Source organism: Lagopus leucura, unplaced genomic scaffold, assembly GCF_019238085.1.
Source record: "Lagopus leucura isolate 7727_CA_CO unplaced genomic scaffold, USGS_WTPT01 Super-Scaffold_73, whole genome shotgun sequence".
In the NCBI taxonomy this organism is placed as follows: domain Eukaryota; kingdom Metazoa; phylum Chordata; class Aves; order Galliformes; family Phasianidae; genus Lagopus; species Lagopus leucura.
This window is the reverse complement of record NW_024962252.1, coordinates 51,596,988-51,614,518: the sequence shown is the minus strand read 5'-3', so window position 1 is coordinate 51,614,518 and position 17,531 is coordinate 51,596,988. Positions and strand designations below refer to the sequence as shown.

General features: G+C 41.1%; 1 protein-coding gene across 1 annotated transcript in view; it reads right to left on the bottom strand.

Annotated features, from left to right (window-relative positions):
- The window catches only part of PHACTR2 (phosphatase and actin regulator 2), a 77,244-nt gene that overhangs the window by 6,891 nt on the left and 52,822 nt on the right, over window positions 1–17,531 (bottom strand). Inside the window, exons 5-11 of the mRNA XM_042877686.1 lie at window positions 16,311–16,848; window positions 14,719–14,918; window positions 13,335–13,491; window positions 11,564–11,619; window positions 6,419–6,480; window positions 5,212–5,349; window positions 2,214–2,290 (exon numbers count right to left, since the gene is read on the bottom strand). Coding sequence (XP_042733620.1) covers window positions 2,214–2,290; window positions 5,212–5,349; window positions 6,419–6,480; window positions 11,564–11,619; window positions 13,335–13,491; window positions 14,719–14,918; window positions 16,311–16,848 — 1,228 coding nt within the window. The remainder of the gene's footprint in view (window positions 1–2,213; window positions 2,291–5,211; window positions 5,350–6,418; window positions 6,481–11,563; window positions 11,620–13,334; window positions 13,492–14,718; window positions 14,919–16,310; window positions 16,849–17,531) is intronic.

Below are 17,531 nucleotides of genomic sequence, written 5' to 3'. Positions count from 1 at the left end.
CATTCACAAGTATGCAGCTCATCTGCTAAGAGTGGGTACCGTGCATTGCAAAAAAAGGCAGGTTTTTTTACTTGTGAAGAATAGCAATATATATATTGTTTATATATTGACTATATATAGCATTTCCATTAGAAGGGCTTTATAAACATCTACTAATATCCTCTTCCCAAGCTTTGATTTATTCCTTATTTTTAGAAACTCAATTTCTTGGATTCTGTTACAGAACAACAGAAGGAATCAATCTAAATTAGTAGCAGAAGAACCATTCAGCTGACAGTTATTGTGCAGTAAATAATGAGCAATGAAAAACAGTGGCTTTTCTTTCCCAACTTTAGCATGAGATTTGAATAATTCAGAGATGCTGTAAATACTGACTATAACAACAGAACTTTTTATAATGTGAAATAATATAACTGATGGTATGTTGTAAGAATTTTTTTGTTTATTAAGTGGCTTCTTTGTTGTCTCACTGTATCAAAGAGCTTCACAAATGAATCTTTGTTAACCAACCACCGGTGCAAGTTTGTACTATCTCAGTAATCATCCTTCAAACAAAAATTGTTTAGAAGAGTTAACTCCTTCTCTGGACAATGACTTTTGTCTACAGCCTTCATAAAACAATTCACGTTGGTATCAATTCAAATGTAATGGCCAACTACATAATTTTAAATGAAAGATCCAGTAGGAAACTGAATCTCTTTCTGCTCAAAAATGCAACTGACTTAAAACATCTGCATTAATTTAGTTACCTAAATAGACATTTTCTAGTGTTGCTCTTTTTAGAGTTCTACGCAGTGGCTCCACAACACATTCAGTGAAAATAAAGGGTGCAGAGAGAATCATACATCCCTTGCGATCAAATTCCTCCAGGATTCTGTAGTATCTCTACCTGTATTTGCCATCATTTGGCCATGCCTATTATTTTTGACTCTATTTTCCAAGAACCATCTCAAAAAAAGTTTTCACTTTTTAACTGGTTTGTCGCTCCACTGAATATTTTCTTCAGCTTTCAAGAAGCCAGCTATAATCAGTCTCAACTGTTTTCAATTCCAGTGAAAAAATATCTCATTCTTTTTGTATGATTCATGCATATTTGTACTTATGCTTCTATAATGCAGTGCAACTTGGAAAATAAAACAAAACAACTTAAGCAAGGGGTGGCACTCCATCTCTTTCACCCAGGTTTCAATTCCTAAACATTTTCCTTCTCTCCACTGTGATGCCCATTTAAAAAATATTATTTTTACAGTTCTGAATAGGATATACTAATTGAAGAGAAAATTGAAGAGAAAATGACACCAGAAGCCAAATGAAAAGGTAAAGAACCGTATCTGAAAAGGACATTTTCTAATTGTCAGAACGTGATTTGAATTTTTACTGTGACACTATAGGATTCACACTCACCTGCTAGGATCTTAAGTTTGATTGAAATAGCGGGGCAACTGTCTGTATCTGACAACTCTGTGTGAAAGTGAAGACAATAGCACTATGCATGTGGTGTTGGCTGATCCTAACAGCAAGCTCTGCTTCTGGTGGCAGTTTTCAGCCTTCAGAATTTCAAAAGATACATCAGATGCCATGGGGATGGCAGAAAAAACTCCTCTCCCCTCCTAGGAATAAATCTGCCAAATTTGAAGTTCTACTAAAACCTGGACACTTCAGAGTTCTTTAAGCAATCGTGTTTCAAACTAAATCTTCGTGTTATCCAAAACAGAGAATAAAACAAGTCTGGATTAAAATATTACAAGTAGCAAACAAGGAATTCTGTCTCATTGGACAAACAAGGGATTTTGTCTCATTCCCCAGAAAATGCTATCACAAGTTTAGGCGACTGCCCATAATATCGATGGAGACTTTTCTGAAGTTCATCACTAACCAAACACATTTACAAATTGCATGCTTCCAAAAGCAAGGGAGGACTGTTAAATTCACCTGAGAGGAATGTTTAGTCCTTTCAAAGGATTACTGTTTAGATTTCCCAAACAATCCTTCTCCACTGAGTAACTGATTGGCTGCAGTCACTTTCACTGCCCTGGCAGCATTAGAGATGCATCAGCAACCCCCAGAATCAGCAACAGGATTCTGGTGGGATTCAAGGAAACTAAAGGCAGGAGTCTATGTAGTCATGAGACACTTGCAGAGGACTGCAGAAGGGCAAAGGGCAGCTGTCATAGTCTTCTCTCTGACTTACACAAAAAGATGGATTCACCCACCTGGTAAACTGTCGACTTTCCTCATGTACTTCCATTTCTGTGCTTTTAAATTCATTCAGTTCTTTCCGTATTGCCGCCTAACAAACAACAATGATATATGCAACTGTGAGAAACATGAAGACAGAACTTCAAGGATGCAAGATGAATAGCACTTTTTAAGTGCAAATTAGTCACTTGGTTTGCTTAATTCTATGTAAAATTGCACAAAATATTTGGACATTTCATGCTTTTAGTTGGCAGATACTAAAGAACAACATAAATTCAGTGCACTTCACAAATGTCAGTCCTTGCTGCTTATGTTAAAAGAATAATAAGCAATTTACTTCATCAGGTAATACATGTTATCTCTGAAAAATTCTAATGTATAGATTACATGTGGGACACAACACCAAGGGATCAGACCTAGCCAGGATGTCTTCACAAAAGGCAGCTCCTATTTAAGCAACCTGATCTCCTTTGGTGACCAGGAGACCTGCCTATTGGATGAGGAAAAGGCTGTGGATCTACCTAGACTTTAGTAAGGCCTCTGACTTTGTCTTCCACAGCACTTCAGACTTCAGTCTTGCAGAAGTCCATGGCTTGGACAGGTACACTCCTCACTGGGTAAAAAAACATAGCTGGGAGTCCAGGCCAAAGAGTGGTATTGAATGGAGTTAAATCCAGCTGGTGAGTGGTCATAGGTGGTGTTGCCATGGGTCAGTTTTGGGGCTGGCCCTGTTTTTTATCTTTACTGATGATCTGGATGAGGACTGAGTGCACCCTCAGTAAGTTTGCAGGTGACACCAAGATGGGACGAAGTGTGGATCTGCCTGAGGGTAGGAAGACCCTACAGAAGGATCTGGATAAGTTACACTGATGCAGTGCTATAGGCTTGGGGCAGAGTGGCTGGAAAGCTGTGTGGTAGAAAAGGATCTGGAGGTGCTGGCTGATAACCAGCTGTGCCCATGAGTTAGCAATGTGCCCAGGTGGCCAAGAAGACCAATGGCATCTTGTCTTGTAGTGTGGTCAGGATGAGGGAGGTGATTGTCCCCTTGTGCTCAGCACCAGGGAGGCTGCACACCTCAAATGCTATCGCCCTGCTGTCACTCTTATGATGAGTGGCTGAGAGAACTGAGATTGCTTAGTCTGGAGAAAAGGAGGCCCAGCAGAGACCTTATCGCTCTCTACAACTGCCTGAATGGAGGATGTGGTGAGGTGGGGGTTCTCCCTTGTAACTAGGGATAGGACAAGAGGTAATGGCCTTCAGTTGTGCCAGGGGAGGTTCAGGCTGGATATTTGGAGAAAGTTCTTCACAGACAGGTTTTTGATGCATTGGAACATGCTACCAGTGGATGTAGTGCAGTCACTGTCCCTGGAGGTACTCAAGAAACTTGTAGATCTGGCATTGAGTGACATGGTTAGTGGGCATGGTAGGGATGGATCAACAGTTGGACTCAATGATCTTAGAGGTCTTTTCCAAACTTTATGATTCTTTGATACTAGAAAGGCTTTTGTTTCCGTGACAAGTGATTTCCCACATTCACTGCTAAATAAAATGTCAGTTTATTCTTGCGTTCTCTTTTCTCTATTTTAAGTAAAAAGCACTGTCATTTCATTAACCCCTAAAGAAATCTCATCTGGCATGCATGCCTTTCAATGATGAACAGACATACAACATGATAAAATTACAGCATCACCAGACTGAGGTCTCGTAAATGAAAAACTTCATTTTAAACAGGGTATGGTTCCAGTTAGCCACAGCAGCATGCTTGTACGAGATTGCTGCAATAAGGAAAAAGAGAGAGTAATTTCTGAGCACCAAATCAGTAGCAAAGACAACAGAGCTACAGCTCCATAATATTTTTACAGTGCTATCTTCTGTTCCCACTGGAATTAGAAAAATTACTTCCTTGGGAGAAAAGGGCAGGGAGTTTCCAGACCCGGGGCCTTTGCCTTTCTGCTGAGGCCAATGAGGATCACAGAAGCAACCTTCGACATCTGTTCATTACAGAATGAGCTGAGATTAAAAAAAACATCCTAAATTAGATAGGAAACTCACTGCTTGTTCTAGGAAGCTTACCCAGGTTTTCTCGGAAGATGGGCTTCAGTGAAAATGGAGATGCTGGGCACTCTATTCTCCCACAGACTAGTTGAGGACTAGAGAGGGCTCAGCCCCTCCCAGAGTCAACATACAGAAACACGTCTGGAAACTTTCAGTGTCTCCACCTTGATGATGTGAGATTCAGTCCTTGATTGTCAGATGAACTGACATAAATACTAAAATACAAGCTGAAATCAATTCAGTGCTTCATAGTCCTCAGCTAGAAAACAATGGATTCTTGTACAAATCACTTTTCATGCCAAGCACAAGTCAGCATGATAGCTGGTTCAAATCCAGTGCTAAAAGGACCAGAACTTTTTGATACGTAAATCCTGCTGCTTTCCTCTTATAAAAAGATGCAGGAAGAAAACTGAAGAGTTTGATTTGTCTTTTAAAATAGAATCACAAAATAATTTCTCTTATTCTTTGTAGTTATGCAGAGAAACTATTCACTGCTGTATGTATGGGGCAAACTTCCCAAGAAGTACTGCTGCACACATAAATTTAACTCCATGAATGATAGCTCTGACCAGGAGTCCTTAGAAAGGAGGAATAGCTTCTAGTTTTTTCACTTGAATGAACTGCAAAAGTGATCCTAACGCAGGATTCTGCCTGCAGAGACCTTGCCTGAACTCCGAAGATTGTGTCTCTTTGCCAACATTGTGTGCTTGGCTTAGCAAGGATTTAAAAGTGCAAAGAATTTTGGCCCGAGCTGCTGTAACAGCGCTAGCATGTGCACTTTTAATAGGCACCTGAGTGAGTTTTCTTAGCTGCAAGCAGTAAATGCACAGCAACATGACAATATCACTGCCTCCAGCAGATGTCATTCATGATGCTGGCACCAAGAAATTGCAGATCAAAGGACCCACCAAAAGGAAAGATGTAATCATTTTCTTATAATCTACATTTGCCCCTTGCCTTGTCTGCAGGAGTTAACCTGGCCCACGGCTTGTCAGCACGACGGTCATAATCTGGAGAATCTGTAACCTCCACGTACTCATTAAACCGTAGGATTCGTCTTGCTTGAAGTTCAGCCACGGTAGGCCTCAGGCTGAGCTGTACAAGGGAGGCAGAAAATAGTATGCTTAATAAGACAAAATAAAAGAAAAGCTGAGAGTGGGATGTCGTCTCTAGAGGACTTTAATGGTGTTTCTAAATAGGGTCACTTTCAGGTGTCTAAAAAAAGGTGCTACCCTGGGAACACTGCATGGGAATGGGGGAGCAACACAGCCTAATTTCTTCAGTTATAAAAATAGTCTTTGTCAGGAGGGTCACAGAGAATCCTGACAGTTATCCCCGGAATATTAATTGTGACTTTGCAACTGTTCACCCCACTAAATGAGAGGTCCTTCTGCATCAACAGTTAGACAGTCTGTGTGTTCAGCTGTAATACAGAAAATAAGCAGTTTATGGGGGGGATCTGCCTAACTAAAAAACATACATTTTTTTAACATTTGGGGGTCAGATGTTCTGTTTTGTCATTATGATGCCCAGGCACATCGTTCCAGTCATCTCAATAAACATTCACTTTAACTAAGGACAGTCACAGTCAGGAAACAAAATACCATCTCAGTGTATTACTGAAGGGAAGGGCAGATGAGGGAGATGTACACAAACTTTCCCTATTCTCTTCCAGAATTAGCTCCCAGAACTAGAACAGCACATCCACTACTTTATTATTTTATTTTGCTTTACTTAACTTTTATTTTGCATGGACAATGAGCAGAATCCCACTTGGAGCAGCCATAACTGCTTGGTGCAGCCAGGAGAAGGGTGAAAGGATGGGCCCACACAGCTTTGTTGCACTCTTTGGTGCCCTAGGGAGCTCTTGAACATATCGGACAGCAGTGGCCATGCTCGCAGAGGAAACCCCCAGGTGACTTCTTTCCCTTGATTACATAGACAAATACTAAGCATGGCCAGACTGTATGCTTTCCTAAGGTATGGGAAATTGGAATTAATGGAGTCTCCTCCCAAAAGGATATTGGCTTGTATTGCTCTTTAAACAGATTTCTAATCTGGAGGCATGACTACTTGCAGTAATGTATGTCCACTGATTATTCAAGTCTTACAAAAAAATAATCCTATGTACACAAAAGCACAATACAAAAACTTACGTCATTACCTTTCTACTGAGTCTACGTTTTATTTCCCTTTTGGCTTCCTGTTCCTCTTCTTCATTCTTCTCTGTTTTTAAAAGAGATAAAAAGCAGTGAATATTTAAGCATTGTATCAGCACATGCTTATTTCCCATGCTTGAAAGCTTCGAGACTTCAAGTTTTGGCTCACATTTCCTCATATTTTATGGTGACCCTGCACATGTTCTCTGCTTTTTGCTTCCATGTGCTCTCATTTCTATTTTATAGCCTAATTTCCCTGCAATTCTGTAGACATATTGAGTCACCATGACGGATCAAGAACGCAACAAAGAAGAGGCTTCTGATGTTTCCTTTCTGCAAAACAGCAGGCAAGAAGTACCCCGAAAAAAGCCGTCTAGTGTTTCAATTACTTGAATGAGAACAGAATAACATTACACGTACATTTTCTGAAAGCATTTGGGCATGAAAATGAAACAAATTATTAATACATTTCTGAACTGACCAAATCTGGTTTCTTAAGTGCCAGTGACAAGAATATTAATAAGGGCATGTTCAGATGGACTCAGCCTTTTTTTAAATTGATGCATGTTCTGAAGAACATTATTTGCATTATTGGTCCACGTCATGATTACATGCAAGCTTAACTTTGTTGTGGCTGAAATACACCACCTAGAAATATTTGCAGCATTCTGATTCTGGTTTATTTAAAGTTAGGGGTTGTGGATTCCAAGTTGTGATTCCAAGTTAACTACAAATTTAAAATCCATTTGACCGTTGTGGACACAGTCAACCAGTATAGACAAAAAGGCACTTTTAAATCCCAGTGTGGCTCAGCTATGGCCAATCTGCTGTATTAGTATAGGCAACCTGGCTGCAAAGAGGTTCCCATGTTGTGGCAGGTATACTGGGGGCAACACCACGACACGTCACCTTGTGGTACTTGCACGTGTTCTTTGCTGACTTGAAGGTGCTCATGTAAGAAGAAACAAGGGAAAGGGGAAGAGGGAAAATGATAAAAAAAAAAAAAGCAAAAAGAAGAAAGTGAAGACAGCAAATAAAAGGCAGTGCCAGTCCAAGAACTGCTTTAGGAGAAGATCCCAACCCTAGATTTCCATCAGCAAGATGCAGTCATACAGGCCTGTGGCCGAGATCAGCCTGGGTCTGTTGTTGATGGTGATTTTATTAAAACATTAAAATGCAAATATAGTTCATGATTTATCTATAGCTTTTCTCTTAAACTACAAATAAATGAATGGCCTGTTTCCACTGAGGAACTGTAAACTGACAAAAACTAAAGAATGCAGACATAATACACTGTTATTTTGAAACTTTTGCTTAAACATAATGTCTTTGCTGCCAATAGACACGATAACTGAGGTAATTAAATACCAATTATGATTTTAAGGTTCCATTCAGCTGTGATTTGCTTGACATACACATTTTTGTCCTTTCATGTGTCACTTTAGTCCCATCTCTTATACAGAAAATGCAACTGCATATGTGAATCCCTGGATACACATATATGCAGTTACACATTCAAGTTTTTTACTTCTAGAAAGAAAACTCAAGAGCTAAAGAAAAAGGACTGAAATCTGGTGGCATCTGTTTGTTAGCATTTTGAATCCATTGTTTCTCCAGCAGCCCCTGATTGATGGCACTGACAAGTCCCCTTCATTCCTGCAATACGTGGAATTGCACCTCTCCAGACTGCTGAGTGGAACAGTGCTGCAGAAACACTGCCTTGATACAAATTCTTACTAACACTTAAAATGTGATTTGGTCTTTCAAAGTAGAAGTTTTGCTGTGATGATACAAGAAGATGCATTGCACCAAAATATGAGTACAGACTGGGAGAAGAATTCACTGAGAGTAATCCTCTGAAGAAGGACTTAGGGGTCTGGTGAACAGACAGCTGCTCTTGAAGCCCAGAAGGACAACTGTATCCTGAGCAGCATCAGAAAAGGGATGGCAGCAGTGAGAGGGAGGTGATTGTTCCTCTCTGCTCTGCCTTTGTGAGCCCCCACTTGCAGTACTGCATCTAGTGCAGCACAAGAAGGATCTGGAGCTGTTGGGGCAGGTCAAGAGGAGGGCCACAAAGATGATCAGAGGGCTAGAGCACCTTTCTTATGGAGAAAGGCTGAGGAAGATGGGATTGTTCAGTCTAGAGAATATAATGCTCCGGGGAGACCTCACTGTGGCCTGCCACTACTTGAAGGAAGCTTATAAACAGTAGAGAGATTGACTTTTTACGCAGTCTGAGAGTGACAGCACGAGGGAGTATGGCTATAAACTAAAGGAGGGGAAATTTAGATTAGATATTAGGAAGACATTATTTATCCAGAAGGTGGTGAGGCACTGGAACAAACTGCCCAGAGAAGTTCTGGATGCTCCATCCCTGGAGGTATTTAAGGCTACGTTGAATGGGGGCCCTGGCAGCCTGAGCTGGTGAGTGGCAGCCCCATAGCAGGATGGTCTTTAAGGTCCCTTCCAACCCAAGCCATTCTGAGATTCTATAAATGCGCTAAAAATAATGGGGCTCATGGTCTTTCAGGTATTGCAGAAAATCCCACTCAGACACCAAGTGATAGCTGCAGGTATGAATTGACTCATTCATCCAAACAGGAACACAGTGACACACAGAAGCACCCTTCTGACTGGTTTCAGTCAGTTTTAAAAGCAGTTCTGATCTGTATGAAGTGGACAAAGAAAGCATAAACACAGCGTTCCCAGCTGCAAGTCCCCTCAAATGTCCTGCTGCTGAACTGGCAAAGCACCAGCTGTGCAATTGCCTTTCTCTTGCAGTAATCTCTGATCAGGTCCCAGCAAGGGGGGGCTTCCCTCCTTCCTTGCCTGCAGTGGAGGGGAGAGAAGAGAGGAATTGCTCTGCCTGAGGACTGTCCGGGTCTTGACCATAAAGCACTCCAGGAGCGTGAAACCAAACTTTCCATTGTGTCCCTGTGGGGATTAGCTATGTTTAGACTTTTCTGCGGGCTCGCTGAGGAAGGAGAAAGAAAAGACAAACAAAGTGCTTGCCTCTTGAAATGCTGCAGAATGCAAGAAGCAGCTCCTCTTTCCTGGTTTTAAAAGCAAAGATAATCATTAATATCCCCTAACCAGCACCAGGGGCTAAACCCTGCTTTTTACAAAGCCAGCACGGGCAGGCGTGCAGGTGTGCAGAACAAGAACTTCACTGTCCTTTATATAAATACAGGAAAAAATGCCATTATCTAAATCCAAAACTTCTGGAAGAATAAAAAGTTTCTTTGCCACAATACCATAAATACTACTAGCTCAGAACTGTCTGTATTAAAAATACAGGGCTTTATCTGTTCCTTCAAGTGGACTCTTGAGTTATCATAACTTTGTTTTAGTGTGGGAAGACTCAGAAGCCTGGTTAGTTTTATTCAAATTGTTTTTACAGAAATCAGCCTGCAATGTCTTGCCATTATATCCAACAATTTTTTAGTAACTGGTTTATCTGGTAATATTATCAAAACAAAACTTGCAACACTGATTTCTTCACTTTAACTGGAAATAGAAAAAAAGAAAAAATAAGGACTTTTCCTGAAACTCTTGAAGGATTTGGCTTGCACTTAAGCCTAAAATAAACACTTGGATCTTTGCCACTTAATCTCTAATTCTGATAAATACCACTCAAAACAATGGTTTCCTTTAGTTGCAGTTTACTTATGAGCAATAATACAGCCCCTTTTCCCCACGCACTGCTTAAAAATAGGAGGAAGGAAGCTTTATGAAAGAAACCTCCACTTACTCACAAAAGTTACTTGCAACAACAAAGGCATCTAAGACATGTAAACATTTTTGAATGATCCTCTGTAAGGGAATGTAACCGTTTTAATAAATAATATGAAAGTTTCAGAGCTGAGAAAGAACTTGCAGTCTCAAAGGGCTCCGGCCAGAATGCCATTACAAACACTGGTTTTTCTTGTATTTTGCTTTGCTTTTTAAAGATTAGCTTGAAATATTTTATATTTCTGCTATGAGCAAAAAGCAGATTAAGTGTCTCAGCTTTCCTTTTTTTTTTTTTTTTGCCAATTTGAAGACTGCATGCATGGAATCATAGAATGGCTTAGGCTCCAGCATTTCTTTTTGCTTTCCCTTGTCCCTTTCAGGAAAAACAAGAGGGAATGATGGCATGCTACTAAGGAAAAGAACAGCAAAGAGGCATTGAGTGCAAAGCGCTGTACTCTACCAAAGACATCAATAAATAAGCTGAAACAGGAGTAGAAATCTATTAACTACTTTCTAATCTTGAGATTCTTATTGCAAAATCTGTGCTCAGAATAAGTAATGGTAAAAGTGATGTTAAATACAGTAAGGGTATGCTGGTAGTTCAGTCATCTATGGATTAGCTGGACAGAGAAGCCCAGCTGGCGTTCCCAGCTCAGTGGCCGTATCCTGGACCACCGAAGACTTGAATTACTTTTCTCACATAGTTCAGCATGAGCTGTTTTTCACTTAAAATACTTCTGTATTTCACAATTTATCTTTATTTTGACTATGTGATCTACAGGTTAAGAAATGATGCTCTTAGAAAGTCCATTCACGTTATGTATTGGACTGAAGTCCTTTAAGCCCTCTTCTGTGCACCATAGTGCACAAACAGTAGCTTCTGCTTTCAAGTAGGACATGACACTCTTACACAGAGCTTCCACAGAAGTAAGAGAATTTTATTAGCACAAACAGTTGCCTAAAAGCCAATAATTATTACTCCTCCTTGATTTGTAGGCCTGACCAGGTGACAGCAATCAGCCCATGAATTTTGTACACTTTCCGAACTCTGCACTTATATCCCATGTCCAGCTCCTACTGATATTCCCTCTCCCTCCTCAGAAGCACTAGGTGGAAGTTTAACCAGCCTAGAACTACTTATAAGGGGTATCTAATTCATTCCTGGGCTTTGGGACCAGCTTCAAGAAGTGGGTTGGTGACAAGTAAAACTCAGCATCTTGAATGTGTGCAATTTTCACAGCTACCACTCCAGGTTAGTATACAAGTCTAGTGTTGACATATTATTTTCAAGAACATTAATTTTTTCCAGCTATGGATCTAACGTGAGAGTAACAATGATCAGGCTTCCATATGAATCCAACATATGCTGTTCTCACTTTCTAAGTAAATACTAACTTAAAGATGAATAAAATACTTACGCTTCAGGATATTTCTCTGCTCTAGCTCTTCAGTTGTAGGCCTCTGGCTAAGTCTCCTGTAAGAGCAAAAGAAATGGCTCATTTAGAATCCAAATCACAACTTACAATTTGAAATGCTGCTTACGTCCTTCTTATACAGCCATTGTCATAAAGCTATGTGGAGGTATTCAACAACAGGCAATTTCCATTCACAGTTATAATATTAGTGCATGTAACTTCCACACTGAGTAGGCATTTAACATTTATATTCTCACCACTTGAATACAGAAGTGATACTTGCACAGTACTACAGAAATTGCACCAGCAAATTTAAATTTCTCATTTACAGGTGTAATTTTATGAAAGAGTATATACATGCCTTTTGTTCCTAGGCATTCTAATTATGATAAGTTGTGCAGTCATAAGATTGTTCTCAGGTATTTTGAATGCAAAGGCTATTCTGTTTTTCAGCACAAAAACTGCATGCTGCAGATGTCTTAGAGGTTGGAAGTTCTTTTGGCCTCTGCTCCACAAACCCCACACAGTTCACTATAGATCATCTGCAGCTTCAACAAACCATCTGATTCAAAGAATCCTTAGCACATTCGCAACACCTGCATACAGAGGGGAAGACCTGGGGGATGCTCATCACCATCAAATGGAAACTCCACACTGCATGAGGTTCTGGACCCAACACTGGCTGCACTGTGGGAACAGGGCTTCTGCTGCTTTCTGCCACCTTTCCACCATATCTCTGCTGTCAGGTGCTGACTCCAACACTAGGAATTTTAAAATGGGATGCCATAATCTTGGTCATAACCTCAGACCTGTGCGCAACCCTAGCAATGCAATGCACACCATAAGCTTTTCATGCCTGTTTTTGCCTGTCACTGAATATGGCTACATGGTAAAGGTACCAGCTGGGCAGAACTGGCAATGCCAGACAAGAGAGTTCAGGGTAGGAATCAAAGAGCAGCTTGTTCAGCATCAGTCCCGTGGGAAATACAGATAAGTGGGATGTGATTACCAAAGCTGGAATCTGGTTAGGAAAGCAGTGATAACAACCAGGCTTCTTTATTAGCAGAAGAAAAATGTCCCTCAGGTCCTATGAAGATGTATCCTTCTTATAACTATGAAATGGAATATATTAGTTGGTCATCCAGTTCACAGAGCACTTCAGCCTTGTGCTAAGTGCTGGGACCAGGCTGCTGTGCTTCTGTACTGGAGGACCACTGGCTGCACTGCCCAATATCTGGAAATCTCTAACAAACACAGGACATCCTCCAAGTCTGTCTGGATAACATTTTTGAGCGCAAGAGAAATAAGAACAGGCCTGAGAAAACATAGACATATTGTAGTCTCTTCTCAGAGAACTATAAAAAAAAACAGAATTAACACTTCAGAGGATTTTTCTTAAGTCTGTAAATACAGGTGATTTTTTTCTTCTTTTTTTCAGGCAATTATCTTAAGTCCTGTAGGAGTTTAAAGTATGAGAAAGATACTCAGAGGTGAGGTAATCTACAGTAGTAATCTACAAAGTCAGTCTATGTTAATATATTTTGTTGGAATCAGTACACAAATAAACATTTTAGGGAACAGGAGAAGAGCAGGAAGGGACAGAAAGCAGGAACATGCACAGGCATACTCCTTGTGTACGAAACTACAGCTCTGACTTAGAAGGGGATATGTAAGCTCAAGTCCCTGCTAATCACAGAGCCTTTTTAGTTGGAAGGGATCCTTAATGGTCATCTAGTCCAATTCAGTGAAGCCACATTTACTCTGCAACTGATACCTCACAAGCTTCGTTCCAATCTGATGTCTGATTTCCTGCCTCTCCTCTTCAGATGTACGCTGCAGGATGTTTTTGTCTTCTAGTTCTTTCTTAGATGGTCTGTTGCCAAGTTTGATAGCAAGAGTATCCCTACGACGAATTTTACTTGCCAAAGAGCCTGAGGAAGTGAAGAGGAGGGTGGATTTAGTTCATTCATGCTTAGGTTACAGACACAAATCAAGTAAGGACTTTAATACTTCCCCAGAGCAGCCTTGTTCCCACATGCAGGAAAGGAATTTTAATTAACATCAAAAGGAAAATAGTTTCAACTCAGCTCACAAAAATAAAAAGTTGGAAGACTTGGTTGAAAAAGCTAACAGCCAGAACAATAGAGGAATTTTAGAAGGATCATTCATTGTCTGTGAAGCGATGAGGCAAAAATGACAAATCTACATTTACATGTCTTTGAAGTATGATACATTACAAGTTGATTTATTTACCTACTCAGTACAGTTTGCAAAATGCTGCCCTTTTTCTTAAGCTTCTAAAGGTTTAGCCTCATTGTCTCATCTTGTCCCTCTTCCTTTTTTTTTTTCTCTCTCTTATGCCACTTAGTTCTTGCATAGTGTTTTCTATCTTTAACTCTTTTGTGAACTAAAATGAAAAACACAGTTTAGAAAAATGCCCTGAGTGCTTGTGAAGTATTCTAGGCAGCAGCCCCAGGCACTGAAGCAATCTCTTTGTCAGTAGGACAGATATAGTACGGACAACAGCCACGCAGTTCCGTTAGCATTAGCATCAGCCAGATCTGGAAGCAGTTCTGTTGTCTCCTGATATTCTGAGGGGGCAACACCCATCCAACAGTGGCAGCTCTTGTCACACCCTCTTCTTTTCCTGAACCTGCTCCCCCCATCTCCATTCCTATGCAATGCTTAAACTGCATGGACCTCAGCAAGTTTTTGATCACAATTGTTTGGGAGAGGAGAAGCATTTACCAGCAGTGGTAAAACTATACATAATCATTTCTTGAAGCCATGTGTGCCTCTCTTCACTTTGCACTAACAGGTACCAAGCACGCTCATATGTAATATGTAAAAGGCAGGGAGCAACTGCTTGGTAAGGTGCCCTGCAGCAGCACTGCACCGTGGAACAGAATCACCCACAGAACGATGTGCTTGCTAAAAGCTCTGCCCTAGTCTTTGCTCTCCTGCAGGTCATAACTAAATAGGGTCAGCTACACAAAACTCACTTGGATGTAGGTGTCTTCGGTGCAAGCACTGAGCTCCAGTTTAGCAGTCTAGCAACCACAGACACTTAGCAGGTCCTCTGAGCCAGCCAAGGACAAATGTATACAACCTGAGCTGGTCACACCCTCCCCAGTACACTCCTTTTGTTAGGGGCTTACTTTCAGCACTCGCATTATCATCATCATCGTCGTCATCATCATCTGTGTAAAGTATGGGCCCATCAGAATCAGAGTCACTGCCATGGCTCTCTCTGCTGCTTTCACTCTCAGCAGCAGCAGCAGCATCAGAAGTCTTCTCTGCTGGTTCAGAGTGGGTCTTGCCAGCTGCCTTTGCTTCTTGGTTGTCTTTGCTAGCCAAGCTGTTAATTCATAAACAGACACGATGTTACGTTAATTCAAGCAGCACAGAACTCAAATGGGAGATGAACTATAAAAGCAAAAATGAAAATAAAAGTTCAGTTGTTCAAACTAACTTCTCTGTTTCTAAACTCATATGCATGTACAAGCTATGCAGTGATGTGTATGCACATGGGTGTACACACCTATATATGTCTGTTAGGAAGAAAGATGAGGCCTGAAATGATAAGCTGCAAAGTTTGAATACAGAAACATCACTGTTCTTGCTTATTTCTTGTGCAATGGGACCAACAGTAAATAAAGGATAATGAGAAGAGAAAAGCAGCTCGTAAAGTTGAGGGTAAGAGGAGTGAGTCAGAGAGCAGGCAGGATTGCAAAGCTTCCTGTTCTGGATGAGTGACTGTATTTACTGCAAATACAGTTTCATTACTGATGAGAGCAAAATGTTCATTTCCATCACTGATGAACATGGGAATGAGCAGTAGAGTGTCCGTCTGCCATGGGAAAATCCTTTTCATAAACGAATGTGTGATCAAGGAGAGATGCAGCACAGGAATGTAATACTGGCACAGATGTACCAGCAAGACTTCCTCTATCTAAAGGAAATTCTCTAGGCCACTGGTACCATTGACTAAATCCTCTTGGGTTGTTATGAAAGACACTGGTTCTTTTGTCAGGGAAACAACAGATTAACATCAATCATTTCCTTGCTGCCAACTATTTTGCTTAAAACATGTAATTATGAACTTGTTCTTGACTAGATTTTATGGTATCTGAGACTAAGAAAAGGTATCGGGCAGTGGCAGATCAAACATTTACTAACCAAAGTCTAAAACTGTCATTAAGCCTACAAGTAAATTCAGCTACAAAATCTACAAAAAAGTAAAGCAAAACCAAAACAAACCACCTCATAATTCAGCATCCTTTCTTGTTTGCTTTTATGAGAGAGAAATGAAAGTATTATCTGAGACTAGCTGAGCAGTTGAACACAGGGGTCTTATTCACAGAATCACAGAATAGCTTGGGTTGGAAGGGACCTTAAGGCCCACTTGGCCCCAACCCTATGCCATGGGCAGGGCTGCCACCCCCCACATAGGCTGCCCAGGGCTCCAACCTGACCATGAACACCTCCGGGGATGGGGAACCCAGAGATTCTCTGTACCACCTGTGTCAGTGCAACAAGGCAAGCTGTATTAAGCCAAGCAATAATGTACTTGGCAGATGACGAGAAATGACATCTTGGGGAATCCTTCGGTACCACAGGAGAATATAGACTCTAAAATGCACAGAACAAATTGTGCTGACATGCAATGTAACACTAGAAACCTGGCTCCCTCAGCTGTAGGCTTTGCTATTTTTTAATAACAGCAATGACTTACCAATGACCATCTCACCTTTTTGTGTCCTCTCCATGAACATCTGGACTGCTGTCTGAGGTTGTACTGCTCAAGCCCTCATCTGTGCCTCGCTCAGCCTGGAGAAGAGGTTTACTATCTGATCCGGGAACAGATGGATCTTGGGCATCTGAGGACACAATGAGTTGAGCAGCTGCAGAAGTAAAAGGAGGTGGAGGTGGAGGTGGGGGTGGGGGTGGAGGAGGAGCAGTGATGGGAGGAGGGGGGACAACCAGCTTGCTTGGTTCGCCTACATCCTCTGTTTCAGGAATTACACTGGAAGGTTGCTCAGGCTCAGATTTTTCTGCCTTCGCTTCCAACTTGATGGTACTGGCACCTGAAGGGGAAGAGGCAGCCCCATCTGGTGCCGTTCGTGAAGCTGTTTGTTTCCCAGGCCTTTTCTTGCCCCTGGGAGTTCCTGATGTGCCTGATTTGCTGGAAGTCTCTTTAGAGGCTTTGGGATGAGATGATGTGGACGAAGTAGATGGTGATGAAGAGGACTTGGAGACTGGTGTTTTTTTAGCATGTGAAGCACTAGCTAAAATAAGAAAAGAAAAAGCATTTTGCAGTCTTGTAAGTGTACAATTCTTGCGTCTTTTTGCATTAGTTGACTTTTGTGCTGATACTTTAAAAAAATGAAAAAACACACTTGAGATTTCTATAATCCTTCATCTATATGTTTGAGATGAGTAAATACTGAACACTATGATTTTCTGTACATCTTTCAGTGGACAAATCAGGATCCCTGTGGGCATCAGTTAATCACATTTCACAATGTTCTTTCAAGTTGCGTGTTCCTAGTTAATGGCAAGCAGCAGAGGGCCATTAAAACAAGATGCACTTTTGAGTTCAGCGGGTACATCCATTTAACAGAGACAGAAACCACTGATCTCATTCTGCACAAATGATCTCCTGAAGCAAAGAGGCACTAAAGACCTCCTGTATGTACTGGAGCTCTTAGTCTTGCCAGTGACCAGCTCAGCATTGAAAACAAGGTGACACAAGACACTTGTTGCTGACTAGTAAGTAATGTTACTGTCTGCTGCTGTAATACTTACTATATTGAAACACACATGGTCAGTGTGCAAGACTGCAAGAGAGATCAGCTAGACTGGTGTTCCCATTTGCATTCCAGTCGCATTTCTGGCTGCTGTGTTGAAACAGCCATCATCTGGACTGGGAGCTTCAGACTCTGAACTTACATTTAAAAAGCAACAAAAA